We start from the raw sequence: 26,080 nt of genomic DNA, 5'->3' as shown, positions 1-26,080 counted from the left end.
CCTTGCCATGGTCCCCTGGGACATCACAAAGAGACCATAATAATTTGGGTCTCCGAATAGAAGAGTCATGTGACAGCATTGTGCACCAGCATCAGATATGGTGCTGTGATTTCAAGAGCTGCTTCAACCAACAAGGACATCCAGAGTTCCCCAGGGCAGGAAGACTGAGAGACAATTCCTGCTCTCAACATCAAATACCTACACAAACCAGGTCCATCCAGGCCCTCTTCCAACGATATCAAACAGGAAAGTTTTCAAACTGAAACGTATTTATAAGGAAAAAAAGAAGGAGAAATTGCTGTGCAGAGTAACCCACTTAAGGGGATAGTTTCAGGTTTGGGGTAGGAGGACATGCTGCTCAAGAAAAGATAAAAAGAAAAGCCCCAGCACATGTCCTGCTCCATCCTCAGTAGCTGTGTGGCTCAAGCCAATTCCAAGCCACCTCAGGCTGCTGAGCAGGAAGCAGGGCCACAGAGCCCAACCTCCACGGCCTGTGGATGCCAAAGGGCACTGTGACAGAAGATGGGATGGGAATGAGTATTAAGTAATTCCTTCCATGCTACCTCAGTCCAAGACTTTTCAGCATTAAAAAAGAAGACACACAAGAAAAATCCTTTTAATAAGATTAGGAATCTTCTAGACTCTAAAGGACGTAAGAAGCGGATGAAGGTGGGTGATCAAAGGCAGCTGGTGGCCTTTGTGTTCTTTTGCAAGAGAAACAGACATAATCTGCTTTTCTCCAAGGGAAAGGAACTTGAGGTCCTGGTTTGCACACATGCCAGTGTCTTGGGCCCTAAGGAGGGAAGAGAACATGCCTGGTCCAGGTGCACAGGGGAGAGGGCAGGCTGTGGGAGGCATGGGAGGGCTAGGGGGAGAGAGGTCTCTCCTCAGGAGGACCAGGCCTGAGGGGCTGCACAAAGGGCTTCACAGTGCCCTTTGGCATCCACAGAGCCGTGGAGGTTGGGCTCTGTGGCCCTGCTTCCTGCTCAGCAGCCTGAGGTGGCTTGGAATTGGCTTGAGCCACACAGCTACTGAGGATGGAGCAGGACATGTGCTGGGTTTTTTTTTATCTTTTCTTGAGCAGCAGGCGAAGGAGCGCAGGAGCAGCAGAAGAGCTGCTGCTGAGAAGACAGAGACCGCAAGGCATTGTGAGCCAGGAAACACCAGTAAGTTGGGGAACTGCTTATTCAGAACCTGTTTGAACCACAAAGCCCCTTCAAGCACTGACCCCTCCAGACATGAAGCCCCACCCTGCACAGGAGTGAGCTCCCCTCAGGGCCCTCCCCTGATTTTCAGTGTCTCTTCACTTAATACTCAGTCACTTGGAAAAGCAGACCTGTTCCCCTGAATGCCACATCCAGGCTCTGAGAAAGTCATGAAGTGAAATGAAAACAAAAAGCAGAGACCTTTGAGATACTGATATACTGAGATACTGATAGTGAGGAAGGCCTGAGGGTGCAGGTGGTACTAGCAGGAGACCTGGAAGAACAGAACCCACTTATCCAGGCCCCAACTTCAATATCACTCTTCCCTGTTGTTTGTGTCTCAGAGTCCTCCTCAGTAAGACAGAAATACCTCCCTTTCATGAAAAGGAAAGAAAACACCGTGTGTGAAAAGCTTCATAAAGTAGACAGGAACAGGGACATGCTGGTGTTACAAGCATTCAAAGCTAAATACTCCCACCACACCCTAAGATATTTGAGTTGAAATTTCATGTCATCACAAAACCCTGCACACAGATGTTTATTTATAGCAGCTGTATTCATAACAGCCACAACTTGGAAGCAACCAAGATGTCCTTCAAGTAGGTGAATGAATAAACTGGTCCATCCAGACAATGGAGTATTATTCTGCCCAGACAGCAATGAGCCAACAAATCTCGACAAAACAGGGAGGAACCTTAAATGCATATTACTAAGTGAAAGAAGCCCATCTAAAAAGTCTACAAACCATGATTCATTCAATCATATGAATTCTAGAATAGACAAAACTACGGAGGCAATAAAGGGATCCGTTGCCAAGGGCCGGGAGAAGGAGGGCTAAGGAGGAAGAAACCAGAGGACTTCAGGGCAGTGAAAGTATTCAGTGAGACACTGTAATGCGGACACATGACATTATTTGAGCAAACCCTAGAATGTAGAATACAAGCTCACAGAGAGTGAACCATAAGGTAAACTACGGGCTTTAGTTAATACAATATTGGTTCATCGATTGTAAGAAACATAACGCTCCAGTGCAGGATGTTAACAACAGGGAAGTTGGGGGGCAGGAGGAGAAGGATATGGAAACTCTTTACTTGCTGTCTTTTTTGTAAAACTAAAACTGCTCTAAAAATGGAAGTATTCATTTAAAAATATTTAACATTGTTAAATATGTTAACATTCTGCTAACATATTTTTTAACATCACATAGTACATGATTCCATTTATATAATATTCTTGAAACACCAAAATTGCCAGAAACTGAAAACAGATTTGGGGTAAGGGATGGGAATGGCTCCAGGGACAGCAGAGGGTTCCAGAGAGTAGATGGTCCATTCTCCTAGCATCATGGGTAGGTAACAAAGTCAGACACTCTGAGTGCCGGTGGCTCTGGGATGAAGGGGCTCAGCACGGCAGCGAAAGGATGTGCTAGGCCCTTGACCTCCCTGCTTTGAGACGTTGACCCAAGATGTGGGCAACGAGTCAACGGAACAACACAGAGAGAACAATGGATGGAGAGCCCCACCTTCACAGCTTCTACATAATTACAGTTTTTAAAGGCTGCCAAGAGAATGCAAGGAATATAAAGCACTGTATTTATTCAAAATAAATAATACAGATACCCACATCCAACCAGAGGCTCTCTGCCAAAAAAGGAGGTGGAGACTCAGAGCAATACCACAGGAAGAAAAAGTACCCCTGGGGAAGGAAGGAGGTGCTAGCAGAGTCGCTGAGTTCACACATGCCTCCTCCAGCCCAGGTCCCTGGAAAAGGCTCTAGAAGGTACAGGAAAATGCTAATGAGGAACTGTGAGAGCCAGACTTGGCTGGAGGGAGGACTGTGGATTGTGACAAATGAGGTGGGGAGTATCTTATTCCAGGACAACCCCCACCGGCTGAGGCAGGAGGAGCATGCCAGTCCTCCGAGAGACCGCCTGCCTCATCTCCCAAAAGAGCCTTCCAACCACGTGCAAGATGGTTTCTTAAGTAGCAGCAGCCACTTCTGCTGATGGTCTCTCTGCCCTTGAGCGCTCCTCCAGGATCTATATTTATCTATACTGGGCCTTGCAGAGAAGGCTGCCGTGTCCTGTGCATCGTCTCCAAGAGTGTCCTGTCCACGCTTGCCTGCGTAAATCAGGCAAAGCAGCAGTATCCACTTCTAAGCACTGCTGAGCAGGAATCTGTATGCTGGGGAGATCTCATGCTTGTACGGGGTGTCTGATTCACAACGGGTCTCACAGGTGTGAGTATATGTGATCCTTCTGGAGAAGGGACTGTAGATGGTAAGTGCTGTATAACAGAGCTACTAGTTCCTGTAATTCCAGCACCCCAGAACTCAGAATCTGGATCTCCTTCCAAACCTCTGGAGTATGCCACCTCTGGTCTCCCCATGCAGGGTAGCCAACAAGATGACGTCACCACTGGCAAAGCACATGCTCCAACTTCAAGTTGAGAAAGACACCTGTGCCCTCCTCCCAAGACCACGCCAGTCTGGGTTTTGGGGGAGGGGAGAGCAGCAAGGAAGGAAGGCATACACGAGAAGGTTTACTTTCATTTAAAGAGAAAAAAAAAAGGTCTTGCTAAAAAAAGTTAGTTTTTACAGCTTAAGGTCTATAAATAACAAAATTCTGTAACCATATTGTAGAATATTAGGGGCACACTGGAAATAGCTCTCATTTCAAATAGGAAAATGGTTTGTGTTCACCCAGTTCTGGAAGCCAATTTTCAACTGCTTAAAATAGTCATGGTATTTTACCAAGGTAATTATACTCGTAGCTATCAGTAACAATTAAACCCTTAGACTGGAGCACTTAATAAGGTCTCAAAATAAAATTGCACCTTCTGAGCACTGTACATGGAAATGTCAAGCACACAAATAGGACCCTCTGAGGGGACACAGGGGCCAAGAGCCCAGCTCAATCGGCAGATCTGCCAGGGCCTGGCCCAGAGCCACAGGGAAGGGGGCAGCTCTCACACGCCACACTCTACCCCAAGAAGACACACTGGGGGTTCCAGAGGGGTGGGGGTTCTCTTCATAGCAACTACAAGGAAAGATTAGTCACCAAACAACCTGAGGTCCAACAACTGCCAGCTGGGGGCGCCTCGGAAAGGAACACCCCTCAGCCACAGGCCAGTGGGCACTCAGGGGACTCACCACAAAGAAGCAGGCTCACACCCCTCCACAGAGCACGGTGATGAACAGATTCGTCATGCCAGCTGGCAAGATGGATCCCCACATGCCAGACCCGGCTGCGTGGGCGGCCAGTATCGACCCATCGCAAACATGCCTCAGAGCGACAGTAAGTATAAATAATCAGTCAGTGCCAGGCAATCAATCCCCACTCTCTCCCTAACTCAGAGCAGTCATGAGCACAGCGGGTCAGAGCAGGACTTCAATGAACCAGAAAGCACCACCAGCTTCTAACCTGTTGAGCAGCAGGGAGAAAAGAGCAGAAACGTCCTGCCGTGGGCATCAGGGAGTAGACTTCAAGAACAAGGACACAAGTGTCCAGAAGGAAGCCAGGACAAAGCTTTACTAAAGCTGGGGGACACACCTGGGCAAGGAGGGCACAGACCCCAAGGGTGATAGAGATCACCATCTGGCTCTGCCCAGGAGTCATGCCCCAATTTGAAAGGATTTCTACCAAATGGGGGTATCTGAATGGCCATGAGAACTGATGTGATGGTCACAAAACAGTAAAGGTGACAACCCAAATCCAGCCCACAAAGCCCTTCATCTGGTATTTGCTGTATTATTGCACCCACTAAATTTGGAGTGGGGGTGAGGCTGTGTGGTCCTGTACAAGAACAACACACAAAGTGATGGTGCACCCTAAGTTTTCTGATACCTGCTGATAATCAAAGCGTCTCTGGCCAAATCTCCCCAAAGATGCTTACTCATTGTAAATATAAGCATAAACTTGAACTGCCCAAGTTCCAACATCTGTTCTTTGGGGTCTGATACTTGAGTAAACAAAATTATTGCTATCACCAAAAGAAAAAAATTAAAATACGTTGTTTAACCAACATGGTAATTTGCAAACAGGAACACTTCATATAAATATCCAAATTGCCGACTTCTCGTAAAACTGAGAAGATTGCTCTGGGACTCTGATTCTCCGTCATGCTGCAGCAGGAACATCCCCTATTCATGCCACAGCATGGCCTTGCAGACATCTAAGTTTTCAAATCTTGCCCATCTACATACTGCCCATCCTTGACACAGGGGTGGTAAGCTGGTAATGTCACTAAGCTACCTGACAAAGCAAAAGGGACTTCTGCAGATAAAATTAAGGTCTGGACCGTAAAATAAGAAGGATTTCCTGGATTGCCTGGGTAGGCCAATCTAATCACACAAGGTTTCAAAAGCAGAGAACTTTCTCCAGCGCAATCAGAGAGATATGAAAGCAAGAAAAGTGGGAGTGATCTGAAGCATGGAGGTCTTGACCCAGTGTTGCTGGAGGGGGCCGTGTGGAAAGCTGAGAAAGAGCATGAGCAGATTCTAGGAGCAAGAAGAGCCAGCTACCAGCTACAACGCAAGTCCTATGACCTCAGGAACTGAATTCTGCAACTATACAAATGAGCTTGGAAGCAAACTCTCCCTTGAGAGCTCAGGATAATAATCCCACATTCTTCCAAGGTTTGAGCTAGCACCTGGAACCCCAGAACCAGCCTGGTCCATCTGATGTCTGACCCACAGAAGTGGAAGATAATACACTTGCTTTGTCTCCTGCTGTCACACCAACCACAGAGACCAAGGTATGCAGGGCCTCAAGACATATCATGCTCCTGTGGCTTCTAGCCCTGCTCCCCCAGGCAGACTTCCCTGAGGCCCCATCACAGCTCAGCCTAACGAGGAGGAACATGACCCTGCGGACAAAGGCCAAGTCCCCCTGACTTCCCAAGAAGCTCCCCCAACTCCAGGCGACCACCACAAAGGCAGGCCATCAGTAATCCAGCTCAAAAAGTCACCACCTGATTGCCAACAAGCACTCCTGGGCATTTATCCAGAGAAATAAACTCTTGTCCAACAGAAAACCTGTGCACCAGTGCTCAGATCAGCTTTGTTTGCAATAGTCAAACCCAGAAACAATGAAAATGTCCAACAACGGGTGTAGGATTACACTAGTCACGCTCTGCCTGCACACAGAACACACAGCAGCAAGAGGAATGGACTGCTGGCATGCAGCATCTGGATAGACAGGGCATCTGGGGAGTGGAAAAAACTAGTCTGAAAATGCCACTTTTCAGCACAAATCATTTATTTAACACTCTTGAAATGACAAAACTTTAGAAAGAGAAAACAGATTAGTGACTGCCATGCTAGGGCTGTTGGGGGGAAGGGGAGGGTGTGATTAGAAAGGGGACACTGGGAGATGACAGCATTGTGATGACAGCAACACTTCTAAAACCTAAAAGTGTGGAAACATCTACACAAGAGAGAACACAACAGAACCACACATGCTGCACCAACACCAGGTTATCATACTTTAATTATGTAAAGCGTGACCATTATGAGACTGGATGAAGGCTCGAGGGGCCATCTGTACTATCTTTACAACTTGCTGTGATCAACAATTATTTCAAAATGAAAGGTTTAAAAAAAACCATCTCCTAGGTTAACAATTCTGATCCTGTAATGCATTGATACAAAGAAGCTGGTGGATGGCGGCTTCTCAGTGTTAGAGTGGAAGGGCAGATAAGCAAGGAGAGGAGTTTGGAATGACCCTTGAGGGGAGGGATTAGGGTTCAGATGTATATGAACTCATAGTTAGTATAATAGAGACCTGTAGGCTACATCTCCAAGTATTCACAGATAGGTGTATAAATGAGTTAGTTCCAACATCCATTTTCATATACAAGTATTTATAGTAAGTGTGTACATGAGTTAATACACACACAAACATTTGCCCACACAGAAGTATTTATAGATAAAAGTAGACACAAGTTAGTATGTGCACATACATTTCCGGGCTCTGACAACTGAGAAAGCCAAGGAGCAACAATAGCAACAGATATACCTGACACTCAGATCTTGGTTTCCAACACCATTTAGGACCAGGGATCCTGGAGCAATGGCAGACTTTAGGATGGGGGCAGGGAATATATAGGATAAGCCTAGAGAGTTTTGCAGCACCAGACAGCAAGAAGCAAAGAGTCCTCAAACACACACAAACAGCTGCTGGGGACCTGTCAAAGGGACACAGGAGCCAACAACCAAAAGACCTCCCAGTGGCTCAAGCTACAAAATAAAGTAGTATTGGATTAAAACCAGTCAAAAATAAAGATCCATGAGTCCTTCTGGCAGTCATCCATGATTTCAACTAATGACTGGATAAACAGATAAATGGGGAAAGAGTCAAATCTCCCTGAGAAAAATCCCAAGGAGTTGCTAGTCTGGGGAGCTTTTCCTACACTCATAGGCATGAGCCTCAAAACAGTGACTACTTTCCAAAGGGGACAGTGGAAGGGGAGGGATGTACCTTCTGGTGGAGATACCCGACAGACTCCTCAGTCAGGTGACCAAGTCACCCTGACAGCAGGCACACATGGCAGGATGTGATGAGAAGGACTCTTGACATCCAGGGTCTTCCTCCCCAAAACCCTCGACCCAGGTTATTCTGAGAAAAGGTCCTGACACATGTGAGTGCAGGGACATCTATAAAACACCTGGGCAGCACTGTTCACCCCTGTATGGTCATCCAAAATGAGGAAAGTCTGAGCAACTGTCAGAGTCCAGGAAGACAAAAAGTCATGTGGGAACCAGAACAGAAAAGGGCACAGGGGAAAAAGTAAAGGAATGTGAAGACACTGTGGGCTTTAGTTAATGACAGTCTATCAGTTTGGGCTCATTAATTGTCACCCAAGTGTTACACTAATGTAAAATGTTAATAGTGGGAACCAGATGTAGGTATGTGGGAACTCTGCACTGTCTCCACAACTTTTCTGTAAACCTAAAACTATTCTGAAGGCTAAATAAAAATCAGTAATTGTTTGAAACCAAACAAGGACTTGCCTGTGAGCTCCACCAGGGACAGCAGTCACCCTGAGCTGATGGGAGCCATCACCAGCCAGATGTCAACCAGGACGAGCCGCAGGCAGAACTAAGGAATTGAGAGCCCTGGGCTGCCTGGAATGTGGCAGCTAGAGAGGTCCGTGAGCGCACCAAGGCCAGCTGCTCAGCCCCCTTCCCCCCGCCCCGCAACAGCCAGTAGCTCTCAGGCCATGAGTCCCATTCAGCTGGACAGTGACAACCCTAGAGACTCAGTGCTCTGGGAGTCTGGACAAAGAAGGGGATATCCCATGTGGAGATCAGTGAAGAGAACAGTAACAAGGGGGTACTTTCCAGACAGATGAGAAGAGACAGGAGGACTGAGCACACACAAGTCCACAAAGAACACACAGAGCACCAGCTGCATCCCAGGCAGAGTTCTAAGAACACCTGTAACTAACACACATCTATGACTGAGATGCCAGCAGAAAGGCGGCTCATCAGGGCCTAGGCTGTGCCAGGGAGCTGGAGTTTTGTGCCGCAGGTAAGGCCATTAGTGGCATATCATTCACCACTGAGAACTGGGAGGAGGACAAATAGATCCCACCAGCCTCCAAACAATCTACCATTGTGACCTGTCACCTGCTAATCAGCTTCACAGACTCCACAGACTTTCCCAAAATCACGAGGTCACCACTCCTCACCTCAAAGGCACTCTGTGTGGTCACTCCTCACCACTCCTCACCTCAAAGGCACTCTGCAGCATCTGTGATGTCCTCATGGCCAGAGGGCTGGACTGGTCTGGGTCATGGAAGCTGTGAACCCTGGCGTGGAGCTCCCCAGAGTCTCCCAAGGGAGGGGGAACCAAACCACGTCTTCCGTGGTTTGCATTTTTTCTTTGTCAATTTATCTTGTAACTTTTTCATCACCTCCATGCATTTCTCCCTGACCCTGGCAACCACCAATCTGTTCTCTATCAATGAGGTCAGTTTTCCTAGATTCCACATAAGGAGATAGTGTATATATTTGTCTTTCTCTGTCTGACTTATCTTACTTAGCATAATACCCCTACGTAATGCTACATCCATGTTTTAGCTAAATTTCAGTGGCTGAATAATATTCCACCATCCACATTTTCTTAATCCATTTATATGTTAATCAACACTTAGGTGGTTTCCATGCCTTGGTTATTGTAAATAATGCTGCCAAGACTAGGAGATGCCGCTCATCTGAGATTTCATTTCCTTCAGCTATGTACCCAGAGTGCACTGCTGGATCATCTGGCAATTCTATTTTAAGTTTTTAGGACCCTCTATCCTGTTTTCCTCTTCTGGATTTTTCACAATGCCTCATGAGCAGTGTCCAAGTGAGAATCCATAAGGCTGATGACTAAGCCACTTCAGCATGAAATGCCACTGGCACACTCAGAACAGACTCTGTCTGGGTCATCTAGCCTGAGCTGTTTTTTCTGTAGGGGGGAAATCTGTAGAGAATGATGGACTTTTCTGAGATCACAAAGAAAGGGTTTCCTACTCATTATCCCAGGAAAGCTCTATGCTTCCCACATCAGGGACCACAGCACCCCCTCTGCTGCTTGCCTTTGTCAACTCCAAACATCCCTCCACCTGAGCCCCACAGCTTTGCCCCATCTTATCCCCTGGCCCTGAGCAACTCTGTCCATCTGTCCATCCACTGTGGAAGTCTTCTCACCAGCCTGAGCACCCAGAGGCAGACACACCCATACATTCTGCATGTCTGGACCTGGTGCTGGGAACTGCCATATGACCCAGCAGTACATTTCTGGGTACATAACTGAAGGAAATGAAATGACAGACGTGTGGCACCCCCTAGTCATGGCAGCATTATTTACAATAGCCAATACACTGTTAGTACCTCCCCGCCTGGCCTAGTCATGGGCTCTCTAATGACAAGGCCACCTTCTTCCCATATCTTTCATAAACAGAACCCTCAGGTCTCAGTTTAACCATCAGCTCCTCTAGCAATTCCTTTCCTGTCATGATGCTCTGTGTATTTTTCAGGGCTGGCAAAGATGTGTCTGTTGGTTGTTTCTGCCTGTCTAGCCCACCAGATTATCAATCCTTGAGGGCCATGTCTACGAGGCCATCACAAAGCTGATGCACAGGAAGTTGATGCATGATCAGTGTTTGGGGAAGAAGGGAAGGTGGAGCAAACTTGTGGGAAATCAGTTCAGTGGAAGCAACCATAATCTACCACACAAAAGTACTGAGCCAGAACACAGCTGAGAACTCCATGTAGCAGCCACCTGAGGACACATTTGCAATGTCTCCCCTGTGGGGGTCACCTGAAGAGCCACCCTATACCTATGTGGAGAGGTTGGCTAAGACCCACCCAGGAAGTACCAGGATCTTAATTGATGCCAAAACACACATGAGGGCCTCCTCATAGAGATGGTATGGCATGACCAAGGAATAGGCTAGAAAAGCCAGAACACAGCAGGCATTTAGCAGTTGAGATACGACTTGTTTTCTCAAAGCTTCATAACCAGGAGGTTTCAGTGGTAAGGAGCCTAGGTTTTCATGAAACATGATCAAGAACAGGCAATCATTTGTTAGACACAGCTCTGATATTTCCCAGGTGAACCATCTTTCCGCATTCAACACTAGCTGCAGGGCAGCCAAGAGGAGTCCTTGCTGAAAGCTGGACACCCCCACCCTTGCCTAGAGAGCATTTGGGGACAGATTCAGGCTTTTTCCTCACTCATCTTGTGAATTTTCAGCATCCAAGGCAACATTTTAAATAACACTCTCACACAAAAACCTCAATTCACGCTTCAGCGAACTCTGCTTCGAGGACCAGACATCAGAAGCTCTTCAAGCACAGAGCAATTAGAGAGAATCGAGTCTCCATGGAGGAGGCTGGGAACAGGAACAGATTCCGCCCGGTGCATCTGGACACAGATGACAGCTTTCACCAGGCCCTGGGTCAAAGACCCACTGCAATTTACCCTGCATTTCTGGAACTAACAGAGGGAAAGGCAAAGGGCTGACACTGGGAAATATATGAAGCCCCCAGGATCTGCCCTCACTGGGAGGGGACACTAAGACACTTGGAGAGGTCTCCAGAAAGATAGGGTCCACACCAGTTCCCTTTGAGTCCCAACAGCCAATACTGGGGCTTGGCGAACTCCTTCTTGCATTTCGATAATCCTGACAACCCAGGATAAAAAGCCACAGCATGACTAAACTGCCACAACTCTCCTCTGGGGAGAAGAGCGCTCACATTGACCTGAGCTGTGACACACAGGAGGTTCCACACAAGTAAGACCACGCAGAGTGAGGGTCTAAAATACTATGGCAAAAGTGCACCAGGTCTGATAGATCCAGACAAACATAGGTGCCTGGAGAGACTCAGCGTGGACATGGCAGGGAAACGAGCTAGGAGCTTCTGACCTGGAGAGCAAGCCCCCACAAGGAGGCTCAACTCCCATACCTTTGTCAGCAGCAGGACCCGCTTCTGCAGCCTCCGGGCCAGGGCCTCCTGTGTCTCCCGCTTCTTCCTCTCCTCCAACAGCTGAGTGCTGACCTCACGGACCTCGTCCTGAAGCTGCTGCCGGACCTTTTCCAGCTCCCGGGCACTGCAGAGAAAGGGCAAAAGGACAGAGAAATGAGCCAGGCCCACAGGACAGCTCCCCAGGACAGCCCCCCAAGACGAGGATGGTTCGTTACTCATCCCAAAATAGAGCTGCACGTGCAACCAGCTCACTGTCATTTCCTCACTTTTGAATAGCTACTTAGAGCCTTTCAGGAGTTTCTGGATTTCAAATAGACACCCAGGGTGATCCCAGAACGTGGCAGGCAGCGGGGGAGGGGAAGCACCAACTCCACACACAATGGGAAAAATTGTCAGCAAGGCAGCTCTTTGGGGAGACGGCTCTTCTGAATGAGCTAAATTACCAGAGCCAGCACTTCCATCCGAATCAGTCGGCCACAGATGTGCAGGTTGGTGGGGGGCAGTCCAACAGCAGCACAGTGGGGGAGCAGTTCCCCCACACAATCTCCCAGGCCCACACCAGCACGGTGGGGAGCAGTTCCCCCACACAAACTCCCAGGTCTACACCAGCACGGTGGGGGAGCAGTTCCCCCACACAATCTCCCAGACCCACACCAGCACGGTGGGGAAGCAGTTCCCCTACACACAGTCCCAGGTCCCTCTAGAGGCCAGGTCAAGGAAGCTATGGGGCCAGCTGGCATTTCCTGTCAATATCTTAGTAAGCACCTCCTATCTCCATGCTCCCCAACTTCTACCTCAATTCTCACATTTGCCCCAATTTACCACATTACTACAACAGCCTTTCTCTTGGGCCAGCCTCCTTCACTACCAAGTCATCTCCTCTGACCACGGGTAAGGACAGGGCCTCTGATACAGAGGCATCTCCAGCTCCCAGCCCCCAAGGCTAGCAGCCATCCTCCTTGGTATGCCAGTGATGCAACTTCAGTGCGATCCTGGCCGCTCCTTGTCTGAAACACCATCCACCCTCAGCACCTGCTTCTGGCCATCTGCACCTGTTTGTCCACACATTCTTCAGAGCCAGCCCAGGAGCCGTGCCCAGTGGCAGCCAGGTCCCAAATGATGGCCAGAGTTGTGATTCTATGTGCCCCACAAGAGCTCCCAGAGGGATCTCCCAAGAGAGGGAAGAGGTTGGCTGGTGGAGAAGTCAGCCTACAGAGATGGTACGGGCAAGGCACACATGCCAGGTGGGCAGAAAACACAAGATTCATGCTATTACTTCAAGTACCTCTTCCCAGAGGAAAACCTTAAAATCTCAAAAAAAAAAAAAAATCATTAGGATTATGTTATAAGGTGACATTTACAACATTTACCTGAGGTAATGATCAATGAAGACAATGAGACCACCAGGAAAATACAGAAATTTGAGGCTAAGAGCTACAATGACACCTGCAGTCTTACATTACTCTGGGCATCCAATTATTCTTTTTTTGCTTTGATAACATGATTTCAAAAAAACCAGGTTCACAGGGGTGTAGACAATGCTTTCTTTGGAGGTGGTCTCCACTTCGGTGATGCTAATTTTTTCTCTTTCACATCTGAGGATTACAGGGGTTCTTTAAAATTATAATTCAGTGTAATTCTTTAAACAGCTAAGTATAACTTTAAAGTTCAGTGTGAATTGCACATTTACAGAACTTTAGGAGAAATGCGATAGAAAACCCTGGTCTGGGCCCATCGGAGACTGACTCCAAGCACAGGTCTCAGGTCTCAGAGTCCTAGAAGCAACATCCTAGCGCGCAAGGGCCTGGCATTTTGCTTCAACTCAGCCATCTTCGAAAGTCTATACCAACATCTAATTCAAATGTACAATTGGCCCACTGCACCTGCCACCTCTAGGTGCTTTATAACCAAAGCCATAAAATAAAAAACAAGCACAAATATTCATTTGAAACAGATGTATTAAGAGGCTATTTTGAGTTCCAGTTCAATTTAAAACTATTCATAGGACAATTTAATAATCAAGGACTGTGAAATCGACTCTGGAATCATTCAATTCAGGTGGGGAAGTTCACAAGTGCCCTAAATCACTCTGAATCGGGTAATTTAATTAGAAGAACAGCACATTCCCCTTGCTTGTTCACACATGCAAAGGCAAGAAAGCGGCCAAAGCCATCCTTTGGGAGGCAGAGGCACAGCACGGACGCAGGCCAGGCTCAGGGCTAAGGCACTGCTCTGACCAACTCTCCTAAACACAGTAATAGGGGGCCTCCCCGGTGGCGCAGCGGTTGAGCACCGGGTTGCAAAGCTGCCCGCAGCCTCTGCAGTGCCGGTTAGATCCCCGGCTGCTCCCTACCCACTGGAGAAGGGTCCCGCATGGCGCGCAGACCTCTCCTGCCACCCGCTGCTCCCCTCAGCAGTGTGCCTCGGTCCTTCTGCGTGCTCTGCTCCCCGCTCTGGCCCTGGTGAATTCTCTCACCCTCTCACGCTTCTGACTGTACCCAGTGCTTGTATGTATGTATGTATGTATGTATAAATAAATAAATAAACACACACACACACACACACACACACACACACACACACAGAGTAGTGTGGAACAGTCTTGCAGGAGACTGACAAACCCAAGCCCTGCAGTTTGGGGAGCATGATGTCCTTGTATTCATGTGAGAGTCACACTGGAGACCTCTCTCACCAAGAGCAGGTGCAAAGAAACACAGAGTCACTGGTAACTGCTACCCATCAGTCAAGAGCCCGAGAGTCCACTTCTAGCTGTGGGACGTGAACCCAGTGTAGTGAAGCCAGAAGCAAGCAGGACAACAGCATACTAGTTGGTAAGCCCCAACTCAGTGTGTAGGCCCTTCACATGCAGTGGAGCCTCAGCCCCTTGGAGAAGTAGAGGCCAGGCAGTGTGAACCCAGCCCACTTGTCAAGCCAAAGGATCTGTCAGCTGCAGGAAGAACACAGTCACTTGTCCCACAGAAGCCATAGGAAGGGGATAGTCTGTCAGCATTGTGCATCAGGGCCAGGTTGGCAAAACTCCTTTGCCACGTTAAAACGAAAACCTCTCTCTCCCAGGGGTAAACCATTTTTCATGAAGTAAGGGTGAGATCAGAAAATGCCCAAGGACACAGGATCCCAAAGGAGACCCAGCACCTACAGGGCCAGTCCTGGGTAGGGCCCTAGTACAGTCAAGCCAAACATCTCATCATCCCATTGGCTCATGGCACACAATGGGCTCCCTCCTCTGGAGGGAGCTGGCCCAGCTCATCCCTGAGCTCCCAATGCCCCCACTAGGCTTGACATTGGAACTCAACTGCTTTAAACACCCAGCTCCAATGTATCACAGATGATGCTCTGGGCTTTCAACCAAACCCTGTCAGGACTGTCGGCAGCTCAGGTCCGATTCACTTACTTACTCCCTGTTTGAGTCCAGCTAAAAACTCCTCTGGGCCCTGAAGAAACCACCACAAGCCTGATATCACAGGGCTCTCCCTCTACTGGGGTACACACATACGCAAAGAAATCATAGGTACTCTGAACAGAGAGAAGTGAATATGAAGAAACATCAACTAGGTAACTGACATGAAGAGGTAGCAGCTGCAGGAAGCAGTTATGATTTCTTGGGCTGTGGGAACCAAGAAACCTTGAGAATCAGAACTTAGACCTTTGGGGAGAGGCCCTTCTGGTGTCTGACCCAGATCTCCAGAGACAGCACCGACCCTGAGCTCTGGGAGCACCGCAAACTGATTGAGCTGTTGCTGAGTCGCTTCAGTGCCAGGGAAAGACAGGCATCCCCTTGATCCTCACCAGCCTCAAACTGCACACCCCCAAACCCTGCTGGAAGGGCCCCTTCTTCCTCACCAGTCTCACAGTCCCCCCACCCCCAATCCCACTGACCACAAAGGTGCCAGCTGGCAAAACTGAGCATGGAAGAGGAAGACTGGAACAGCACAGGTGAGAGGGAAACAGTAGCTGGAACAGTAACTGGTGAGAGGGAAAAGATGCACAACAAGCAGATAAAAAGATCCAGGCACTGCCCAGTGCCCAGGACATGGGCACTGCCATCAGATAGCCCACAGGGGCTCTCTGACAGGCGGCTCTAGGCACAGTGCTGGAGAAGAGTAGGGCAAGTCCTTACGACGCAGGGACAAGGGAGAACAAAGGTAAAATCTTCCCACCACAGAAGGGCTGGCCTTCCGAGGAGCACAGTTTTTGGATGCTTCCATAAACCCACTCCAAAGCACTCCAAATTAGTCTGTCAATCATCTGCCGGCAGACAGGCACACATGCCTCGCCCCGCCCGCCCCTGCCATCTGTAGCTGCATGTCAACAGGGAAGCTCCAGACCTGGGCCAGAAGGGGGTTTCTGTAGTTCTGCCCTCGTCCCTCCTCTTGCTCCCCACAGGCAGTACCATACAGGTGGCAACACCCACCAGCAGCACCCCAGACTACTGAGGCTTCTCTGCTGAAGATGTTCTCCCTGTTCCATCTCAGTCTTTCTTGTGAAGTAAAGAGAAAACCTCATAAAAAATTAAACTTCTAGTTCCATGCTGAAGTTGAACTCTGGGGTCGCAGGCATTTTTGTGAACCTTTGTGAGTTCAAAATGAAGTTCTTAGTTCTTAAAGGAGAAGCCGGGCATGTTTATCGATCAAGGCCTTTTTGAGCTAGCCTCGGCCGAAGGAAACAAGATCTGAGCTTTAGAGAATCCATCTCTGAATGGTGACGAGCTGCAGTTCACTTTAATGTAATCTTCATCAGAAAGCACCTAGCCTAAGAATATCTACTTCAAGGAATAATGAAAGGACACCACTCACTCTGAAGCAGCAGGAATCATTTTAATGACCTTCTTCAAGATACCACTGATTCTAGCTCTTTCCTCACACGACCCATGTGGTCCCACTTCTCTTGTCTATCTTCTTCCCACTCTAGCCCACCACCTTGGGCAGGTCCGGAAGCCCAAAAAAGAGCTTCGGTACAAACAGCTGACTCTCCAGGAAAGAGGGAGGCCTGGCGTAGAGGCCCCAAGGCCAACCATCTGCCCAAGAGACTAGGCTGACGCTGGGGCACCTGCCATGCCTCAGGGAAGACCAGGGAAGACCAGGAAAGGGTGTGCAGTAGGGGCTTTAAGCTAAGTCACCAGGCAACTCAATGCCAAAGGTGAAAACACATCTGATAGTCATGGCCAGACCCAAATGCAAAACAACAACAACCCTGGGCCATGGAAGCCTGCTCAGGCAGAATACTTGGACAAGATGTTCACACACATGCGGGATAAGGTAGGGAGCTGTATTTATGACGATGACCCAGAAGTATCAATGTGACAGCATAACTGACTGAGTGGGGGCCTCATAGACATGATACAATTGCATGAGTGCATTGCCTTTTAGCAATTATATTCCTGTGTGAAACTAGGAAAACATTAATAAAACTGTATCACACTTTCACAAAACTCCTAAGGCATCTTTACTCTTATGCTCTTGAAGGAGGCTGAGGAACATTGGGGAAACCCACTCACACATGATCTTCAGGCTCCTCTAAATCAGGCCTTGGTGACCGAGTCACTCATGCGAGGCCAGCCTAGTCCAGCCGGGACACTGAAATCGGAGCACCAGTTAGGCCAAATGAGGCCACCATCAACCAGTGACTCATTATCTGTCCCTGTCTCAGGCAGAGAAGAGTCATGTGAGGAAGGAAAGGGCACACACAGACCCAGTCCCAGGTCTCTGCTCAGACATTACCTCCCAACTGCCCTCCCCTAACTACAAATCCGCTTGTCAAATAAATGGAATGGGAGAGAAGGAAAGGGGAAGAGTAGGGTGAAGATGAGGTGCAAGAGCAGGTGGCAAGTAAAAGCTGGCTGATGGGGAAGAATCACTGGTGCAGAGCAGGTCCTGGATCCTGGGCCCAGGACACTTGGCCCATGTGCCATCAGGTCTGGGGTGCATGACTGACTCCAGCAGGTACCAGAAGAATGTCAGAGTTTCGGCTGGCAGCAAGATAACCAGCAACTTGATGGCAAGGGTTGCCACGATGCTCTGGGGCGGCATCCTGCCACCTGTGCAATGGAGTTGGGGGGCCGAGGTTCAGGCTTTCCAGTGCCTAAAAAGAACTGGTTAAGAGTTACTTCATGAGGTACTTCATGAAGCGTCCCATGGACTAAAGCAGAAAGAGGTGAGCAGCCAGGAGCTCTGTAAAACCTGAACTCCAAGATTAACAGCTGCAGGTGGATGCAGCACATGTGAGAGCTTTGTGCTTTAAGAACACTCTTATGTACCTGATCTGGCTTTACAGCCACAGAAGTCTGAGAGGAAAGTGTATAATCACCATCATGTTGCTATTTCCATGATGAGGAAACTGCCCAGGAAGGCAGCAGGGACCCAATTCAGATCTGGAGTTCCATGCACACAGGACTGCTGTCTACACGGAAGACTGTCTACATGTGTGGGAGACCCATTTACTAGAGCTCCGTCTACACTGGACTCCCAGTGACACGCGCTACTGCGCCATCTATATGGAAGCCTTATCCACTTGTGTGGGAGCCCCATCTACACCAGTCTTGTCTAAAAAAAGACTGGTGCAGTAGCCCTGTCTGCACTGAAGCTCCATCTACACGTGTAGGAGCTGCATCTATATCAAAGTCCTTGTTCACCAGAGCCCTGTACACATATATGGGAGCGCTGTCTACATGAGGGGGAACCCTGTACTCACCAGTCTTGTTCACATGCATGGGTACCCTCCCACTATATGGTCAACCTTGACCAAAACAGCTGAGAATAAATCACAGTGCAGCCATGAGAGCATGGGCTCCAGTCTTGCCAAGTGGCAGATTTGCCCTATATGGCAGGGAGGAACACAGGGAAGGGGTCCTGCTCAGGCTCAAACGGGGGGTGCCTTGGAGAGGAAGCAGTGAGCCTCACCCCAGGGCCCCATGATGCCTGGACTCTCAGTGGCATGCAGCTGTCTTTATTTACACCATCTAATTCCAATCTTTAATGCCTCCAAGTGCCATTACATGTTTCTCTGAAAAAAAAAAAAAAAAAATATAAAAAAACAAAAATTCAAACAGTGGAAACAAAACCAGAGAATGAGAAAAGCAAAGACTGAAATAATTACCAATCAAAGCAATGGCCGAGGGAGCAGGCAACAAAGCTACAGTCTGGCCTCCCGGTCATTTCTCTCGCTGCTTCCTCTGATGAGCTTTCCATTCCTAACATCTCATCAATTCGAATCACCAAATTCAATTTACATTCCCAGATAAACAGAGGCCACACAGTAAATACTCTCATCTGACCTTGAAATGTGAGAAGGAAAATTACCCTTTGCAATTTCAATTCAATCCCAACCATAATGAATAATCCAATTTAGTTGATCCGTCACCAACCTGTAATCGCATGGGTGGGGCTGTCTCCCAATTTCAGGGGTGGGGAACCCAGAGAGACTGACTCAGCCTACCCCAATGTTGAGGTGCCAAGTATATAGTAAAATGAGCTCATCACCTACCCCCCAACACCATGGAGACCCAGGAAATGATATGGCAGAGAATACAGGATCTTTCAGCCCAAAAGTCTGATAGGGCAACAACCATATCCCCAGGGGTCCTGCTTTCTGGAGCAGGCAATGCCAAAGCAGACAGATAACAAGGTAACCCTGTCCCTAACCTCTCAGATGGGAAGAGGGTTTTCCTGAGGATTGTCTGGTTTTAGCCTCACACAGCCCTGATGGTATGGACCTGAGCACACTGGAGCATCTCCCAGCAGTGAGGACTGAGACCTGGGTCACACAACTGGCAGCAAGGCATGTTGGGAGACCAGGGAAAGGTGCTGTGCCCCTTTTCCTACCCATGGTCAGAAAACAACCTATGCCTGCTCTCGTGAACACTTTCACTGGAACACATTTGTATCCTCTGTGGCTGCTTTCCCATGACAGACGGTAGGCCTGAAAAGGCAAAGATATTTACTACTTGGCCCAATATTTACTATTTGGTCTGCCAGTCACTGACCTCTACCACAGTTCCTGACTTACCATCTTGAAAGGCAAACAGAGGTAAATGAAATAAAGTCAGAATTCCACCCAGTTGACACTCCACCCCATCCCCATAGGCGCTAACAATCATGGAAAGTTTCTGCCGGTCTGGCCAGACCAGAAGGCACTCAAACTCCTGGATTCCTCACCAAAGGGTTGGCCCCTGCTACATTCACTGTCACCCCACAACTAGGCACCTGGCTCATTCACATCCACGCCTTTTTATTTTTTTTTTAAAGATTTATTTATTTATACAAGCACTGGGGTACAGGCCAGAGGCGTGGGAGGGTGAGAGAATTCACCAGAGACAGAACAGGGAGCAGAATAGGCAGAAGGGTCGAAAACACTGCTGAGTTGAGGGTAGCAGTGGGTGAGGCAGGAGAGGTCTGCCGCACAATGTGGGTATCTCCCTGGCCAGCCGGGAATTGAACCAGCACTGCAGAGGCTGCGGACAGCTTCACAGTGCTGCGCTCAACCCGCTGTGCCACAGGGGGAAGCCCACATCCACACCTTCTTATAAAACCCCACAAGATTCCAGAGAACCTACCACTTCTAGTCTGAACAGGACTTGAAGAGTCGTCCCTAGTCACATGCTGCCCCTCTATGTCCCACGGGGGACAGGCCTAGGGGAGTTCTGCAGTCAGGCTCACAGAGGGGCAGACTGGGCAGCTCTTTTCCATTTTCTCAGTGACCCTTGTCTGACTCCAGGGGGTCCCTGGCTTCCGTTTTCAGCTGAGGACCCTACACTCAGGAGTACAGGTTTCCTTAGGTTCCAGTGCACCAAGAAAGCAATCCAGGACATAAACCCACATCCAGTGGTGCTGTTAGGTTGCCTCCCATACATGTCTACCTCCTTTCTAAAGTCCAGATCCCATGTTTCCTTCTTGCACTACAAAGACCAAAAGGCAGAGCCACACTGGCTCCAGACAGATGGAGCACCGGGACAGACAGGCTGGAAAGGACACTGGGAACATATATGTATGCTCTTCTTGAGGGGTAATAGAGGGGGAGAAAGAAGTCCAGAGAGAGGAGGTTGGGAGGCAAATTTAAAAAAATAAACAAGCTCTAGACACTCAGAGCAGCCCCATGAAAGGTGACCTGGGAAAATGCATGTTTAGAACAGTGCTGGAAGGATGCTTCAATGCCCTGTGCAAGCGGCATTACTGAGCATCAAGCCCCAAGGACAGAGTGCCAAGTTCCAGGGACTGGGCCCTGAACCTCAGGTTCTAAACATGAAGCCAAAATGTGGTCTTTGCTCCAAGGTGGAGAGGGGAAAAGACAACAGGGTAGGGAGTTTAGGGCCTATAGAACCATTCGCTTTTAGACAACCTTCGTGAGATGATCTTGATAAGAAAGCAAGCCATGGAAAAGCAGCAGACTGGACAGTGACAAAACATCAGCCTCAGGCCCAATTCTCAGAGCTCTGTCCCTAGGGACCTCAACTTCCATGAGTATGAAGTGCAGACACCCCATGAGAGATGTGCTAGGAGACACTATGGTAAGAACACAGGCATTCAAGCCTGGCATTATCACACCGGTCTTGCTGTGATCCACTCTAAGGTTCTGACAGCCTCACCTTCTGAGCTCCAGCTGTGCCAGTATAAGGTGGGACAACAGCATCTTCCCAATAAGCTGCTCCCTGATACAGATGGAAAGTGTCTGACCCATCACTTTGGGTGCCAACAAAAGGCACTGTTTATGTGGGGCGGGGGAGGGGCATACAATGGCCAGGGTTAACAGAGTGTGGCCCACCTCAGGACATGCCTGTGACTTCTGCTGGGCCCAGCTCTAGATTAGGTCCAGAGTCAAGACCTTCCATCATCCCATTTCCCCAAGAGACCACAGCAAGAGTATTATGCTATTGGGAGCAGATGAGGGAAGCAGCCCCAACAGCCCATGGAGGCACCCAGTCAGGGGAGCAGCAGGCCCGCATTGTATGGGCACAATGCTGGCAAGCACATGCCCCATGGAGGTTCTCAGTAAATGCTGACGCCTTACCACGTACTTACTGAAACACTCCACCTCCTCCCAGTGGCACAGAACTGAACATCAAACTCAAATGACGCTATTAAACAGACATGGAATTATCATCAGAAAATGACACTATGGGATAAGAAAAACAAACAAGTTGAGATAGCCAGAGGCGTTCAAGAGTTGATGCGAGGTGTGTCAGCACAGAACTGGGCCCAACCTGGGGTCATGCTTAGGGTACAAAACAGAGAGAAGCTGATCAGAGGGACCAGGCCCAAGAGGGAAGCTTGGATGATGTGTGAGGAGTGAGACTGGAGTGAAATCAGACCAGTGGGTAAAAGATGAGACTGCATAATCCCACCCACGTCTGTCTCGGGACTTGCCCAATAGCCCAATTAGCAATTCTGATGGTGGGGTGCCCAACAGGCCCTACAATCGATAGCAGCACATCGGCAAGCAAGGCAAGATTGCCTGCATGCCACGCAGTCTTCGATCGACACCTGTGTTCCATTTAGTCCTCCCAGCTGCTGTGGTGGTGCCTGGTTAATAAAGCCCATTCTGCCTGTTTATTTTCCCATCGATTTTGCTGTCCTCGACCCAAAGTACAAGAAGTTAATATCCAGTTAGGTGTGGCACCTTCAAGGGATGCTGATGTCAACTCCCTCCCATTACTGCTATTGCCCCCTGCGTGAGGAGCCATCAGGTATCACAACATGGGGGGGGGGGCGACCCGAGGGGCTCCCCTAGGGGAAAAGCTCTCCCTCTATGTACAAGACACCCTGGGAACCAGGGCCAACAAGCCTCCCAGGCACTGTCATTCCACTAATAAACATCTCCAAAGTGTTTCCCGTGCTGGAGTAACAAAAATGAAAGGAGAAAATGAGATTTTAAAAAATTATTAGTTTCTCTTTTATTATTTTTTAGTGAGAGCTGAGAGTAAAGGAAACATCTGCTCACCCAACACTATGTCAACTCACTTATTAATCTCGCCTCCTCCTCGCCCCAGGCTCGGGGGCTTTGAGAGTTGACACTTGACTTGAGAAATGCCAGCTCGAAGCAGTTTATTTCCTCTTGAACTTTAAGAACTGACTAAGACAGAAATGACCTTTAAAAGGCAGGGTTAGTGCTTGTCGGAACTGCTGGAGTACTTCCCTGCTTACACAACAGTAGGAGGGGCTGGGTAAACGTCCACGCTCATGAGAGTCCGGGGAGGCTGTGGGGCTCCCGGCCACACCTCTGCAGGTGACATCAGGCTGCAGAGGAAAAACGCTTCCAGGATGGGCCTGGTGGTGGAGGCCAGCAGGGGGCAAGCTGCCAGGAGGCACCAAATATAACAAGACAATCTGCGTTGGGTTCCCTGCGGCCACGGTGAAAGATGCCGTGGCGTTCCCGGACGGACCGGGTTCGCACGGGCCTCCAGCACTTACTAGCGGCGGGAGCGTGAATCAAAGAAACTAACATTGACTTCTCAAGATCCCTGAGAGAAAAGCACTTATAAAGAAATCATAGGTTTCCTGACATGGCAAGTGCTCCTTTCCCAATCTTGCAAGTAATTTTTGTGGATCATCTTTCAAGTGTCTACGGGGACCTTCTTGTGGACTGGCCACCAGGTGATCTGATGACATAAAGAGGACCAGGAAATCTCTGCCCTGAGGAACTCTGCAGTTCAGTGACAAGGCGAGTCTGTGACCCCAGGAGCCAAGAAAAGACATCAGTCTTGGGAAAGGCTCCCTGGAAGATGTGTACTCAGGGGTCCAGGCTAAGCACTGTGGGTAGGCATCATGTCTGAAACATGGGCAAGGTGGTGGCACTGAGCAGAGCGGACCTCAGGTTGAGATGGATCATTTATGGTGCAGAGCAAGACTGCTGGGGGTGTAATAAAAGGTAAGGGAAACATTTGTGAAAGACTTCCACTTGGAGCAAAACCCAGTGGCAACAATGTGGAAAGATGAACTCATGCATGCACAGGCCAGGCAGGTGACATACACAGGGACCATCCATGCACAGGAGAGCTGGACCCAGGCAAGAGCCAACTCGTTAGCAGCCTAGTGACTCAATACAGACTCTCTACTAAGGACCCAGTTTTGGAAAAGAAGACAGATATCCATGCAGTAACTCTACTTCTCACTGGAAGTTAATAAAATGGCCTCTCATCTGTGGTGAAGGGCAGGATGGGAGGGCAGTAAAGTGATGGTTACAGGTATTCAACTACTTTGGATACAAATTAAGCAAGTATCTGAAGAGTGTAGAAAAATCAAGGTCTGGTGTGATTGTGAATGTTCATGTCGTCTTCTGAAATCCTGGGGGAGAGGAGCCTGATCAACTGTGGCGAGAACCACAGCAGTGCCACGAGTGTCATGTGCCCCACCACCAGGTAAGGGGGAGAAGGAGGTGGCCTTCTTGGGCGTGAACCCATACAAGTTAGCACAGTGACTAGGGAGCAGGGAGGCGACCACAGAGGGATCTTGGGTATTGAATGTGTCAGGGAACCCTCTCTCCAGCAAACTTGGCCCAGATGTGCTTGTGGCAGCTGCCACAATCCTGAGATAGTCATCTGCCGAAGTACAGATCAGGAAACAGGAAATGCAGTGCGGAGGCAGAACTCTTTCCATTGTGGTGGAAACCTAAAGCTGCTCCCCTTGCCTTTCAGTGGGAAGTGCATCCCAACTTAACCACTTTCTGAGAAAAATGACACCCAAATTTACCTCACACCTTGGAATATGTGCACCTTGTAGTTCCTGCCACCAGCCATGGAACAGAAAGAGGAAGGAGCCTTACACACAGGACAAGAGGAGCACCTTCCTGAGGTGGCCAAGCAGAGGAACACGCCAACACCCTGGACCAGCATGCCCATTGCTCGGTAACACTGGCACTGTATTTCACACATCCACCCGGCCAAGCTGGGTCCTGCCAACATTGTGCTGGAGACAGGAGGCCCGGGTGCAGCAAGAGTCGGGTAGGCAGCAAGAGTCCACACTCTGGGCTGAGTCCCGAGCCCACAGCCATCATGCCCACTAGCTCACTCACAGACCCAGGATTCACTGTTCACACGGTCACTATGTCAACACAAAGTGAGCACCCGTCATGTGTCTGGCACCATTCCAAGCAAAGGAAACACATAGGTGAAGACAAACATCCTGGGACTTGTATGCATGTGTGAGCGCCAGCGTCTTCTTGCCTCACAGCTGTGCTTAAATCCCCACCGCCTGTGTGCTCTGCCTCGCCAACTCCACAGCAGTCCTGAGCAAGTTGCCACAGAAGTGGGGTTCTTCAGGGGCCATTCACTGACTTCTAAGCAGCTGGAATTCTGATTTGCAGGGCTCAGTCCACACAGCACAGATCACAGTGGGTCACATTTGCTGCCTGGATATTACAGAGCTGCTGGGGAAAACCAACAACTCGAATCCACAGCAGGGAAGGAAAACAAGACGGCACTGGGTGTGAAGAGAGAAATCTTACCCGCAGAAGCTAAGGGCACAGCAAAAGATTTTAAATTCCTTAAAACTGCTCAAAAGGGGCCTCCCTGGTGGTGCAGGGGCTTGAGACGCAGCCTGTGGGGCTGTCTGCAGCCACTGCAGCATGAGCTCGATCCCCAGCGGGGAGGCTGCCCACATAGTGTAGCAGACCTCTCCTGACTCGCCCGCTGCTCCCCTAAGCAGTGTGTTTCAGTCGATCTGTCTGTTCTGTTCCCCACTCAGTCTCTGGTGAATCCTTTCACCCCTCCACACTCTGGCCTGTAACCCAGTTCTTATATGCATAAATAAATCTTTAAAAACAAAACTGCTCAAAAGTCTGGTCTTGGTATTTGCACACAGGTATTAAGACTCCAGTAACAACAACCTAAAGACAGCCCACTACCCAAGAACAGAGACCAATAACCCAACAACGATACCTACATTTGCTCCCTCGGTGGCCCCCGAGATCATCTTTGTCATGACCCCACAGCTCAGATACTAAAACCTGTGACTGAAAGACTATTTCCTCTAAGGAAAATAATGTATCTGGGAAGTTGAAGAGAGAAATGAGAATGGAGAATGCCCGCACAATGCCCTGTTCTCCTCACCAAGGTGCTCTTGGCTTGGAGATCAGTTCATGGACGTACCAAAACTTCTCTTCTTCATTCCACTCCCGTGCCAAGTCTCCACCAGGAAGACCCTCTGCACACTGCCAGCAGTCCCCAAACAGCAAGGGCCAGATAACCTGCCACACGCTAAGATGCTGCCCACAGAGAAAGAAATGAGGGTTCTCCGGGAGGACATCTTCTCAATGAGCCTCTCTCGGTTCTCAGGCACTAACACTACAAATCATTTTTTGGATAATTTACTCTTTTTAAATTGAGTTGAAATTTACACGAAATAAAACTTCACCATTTTAAGTGCACAAAATTGAGTGGTTTTCAGCAT

At 49.0% G+C, this 26,080-nt stretch overlaps 1 protein-coding gene across 2 annotated transcripts in view; it reads right to left on the bottom strand.

Moving 5' to 3' along the window:
- Positions 1–26,080, bottom strand: part of MAD1L1 (mitotic arrest deficient 1 like 1) — a 358,952-nt gene that overhangs the window by 201,775 nt on the left and 131,097 nt on the right. For both annotated transcript variants that reach the window (XM_037506710.2, XM_037506712.2), the window contains exon 11: positions 11,664–11,808. In XM_037506710.2, the coding sequence (XP_037362607.1) occupies positions 11,664–11,808 (145 nt within the window). The remainder of the gene's footprint in view (positions 1–11,663; positions 11,809–26,080) is intronic.

Source organism: Talpa occidentalis, unplaced genomic scaffold (assembly GCF_014898055.3).
Source record: "Talpa occidentalis isolate TD23 unplaced genomic scaffold, MPIMG_talOcc4v2.1 talOcc4.12, whole genome shotgun sequence".
NCBI lineage: Eukaryota > Metazoa > Chordata > Mammalia > Eulipotyphla > Talpidae > Talpa > Talpa occidentalis.
This window is presented reverse-complemented; position numbering and strand designations above follow the sequence as displayed.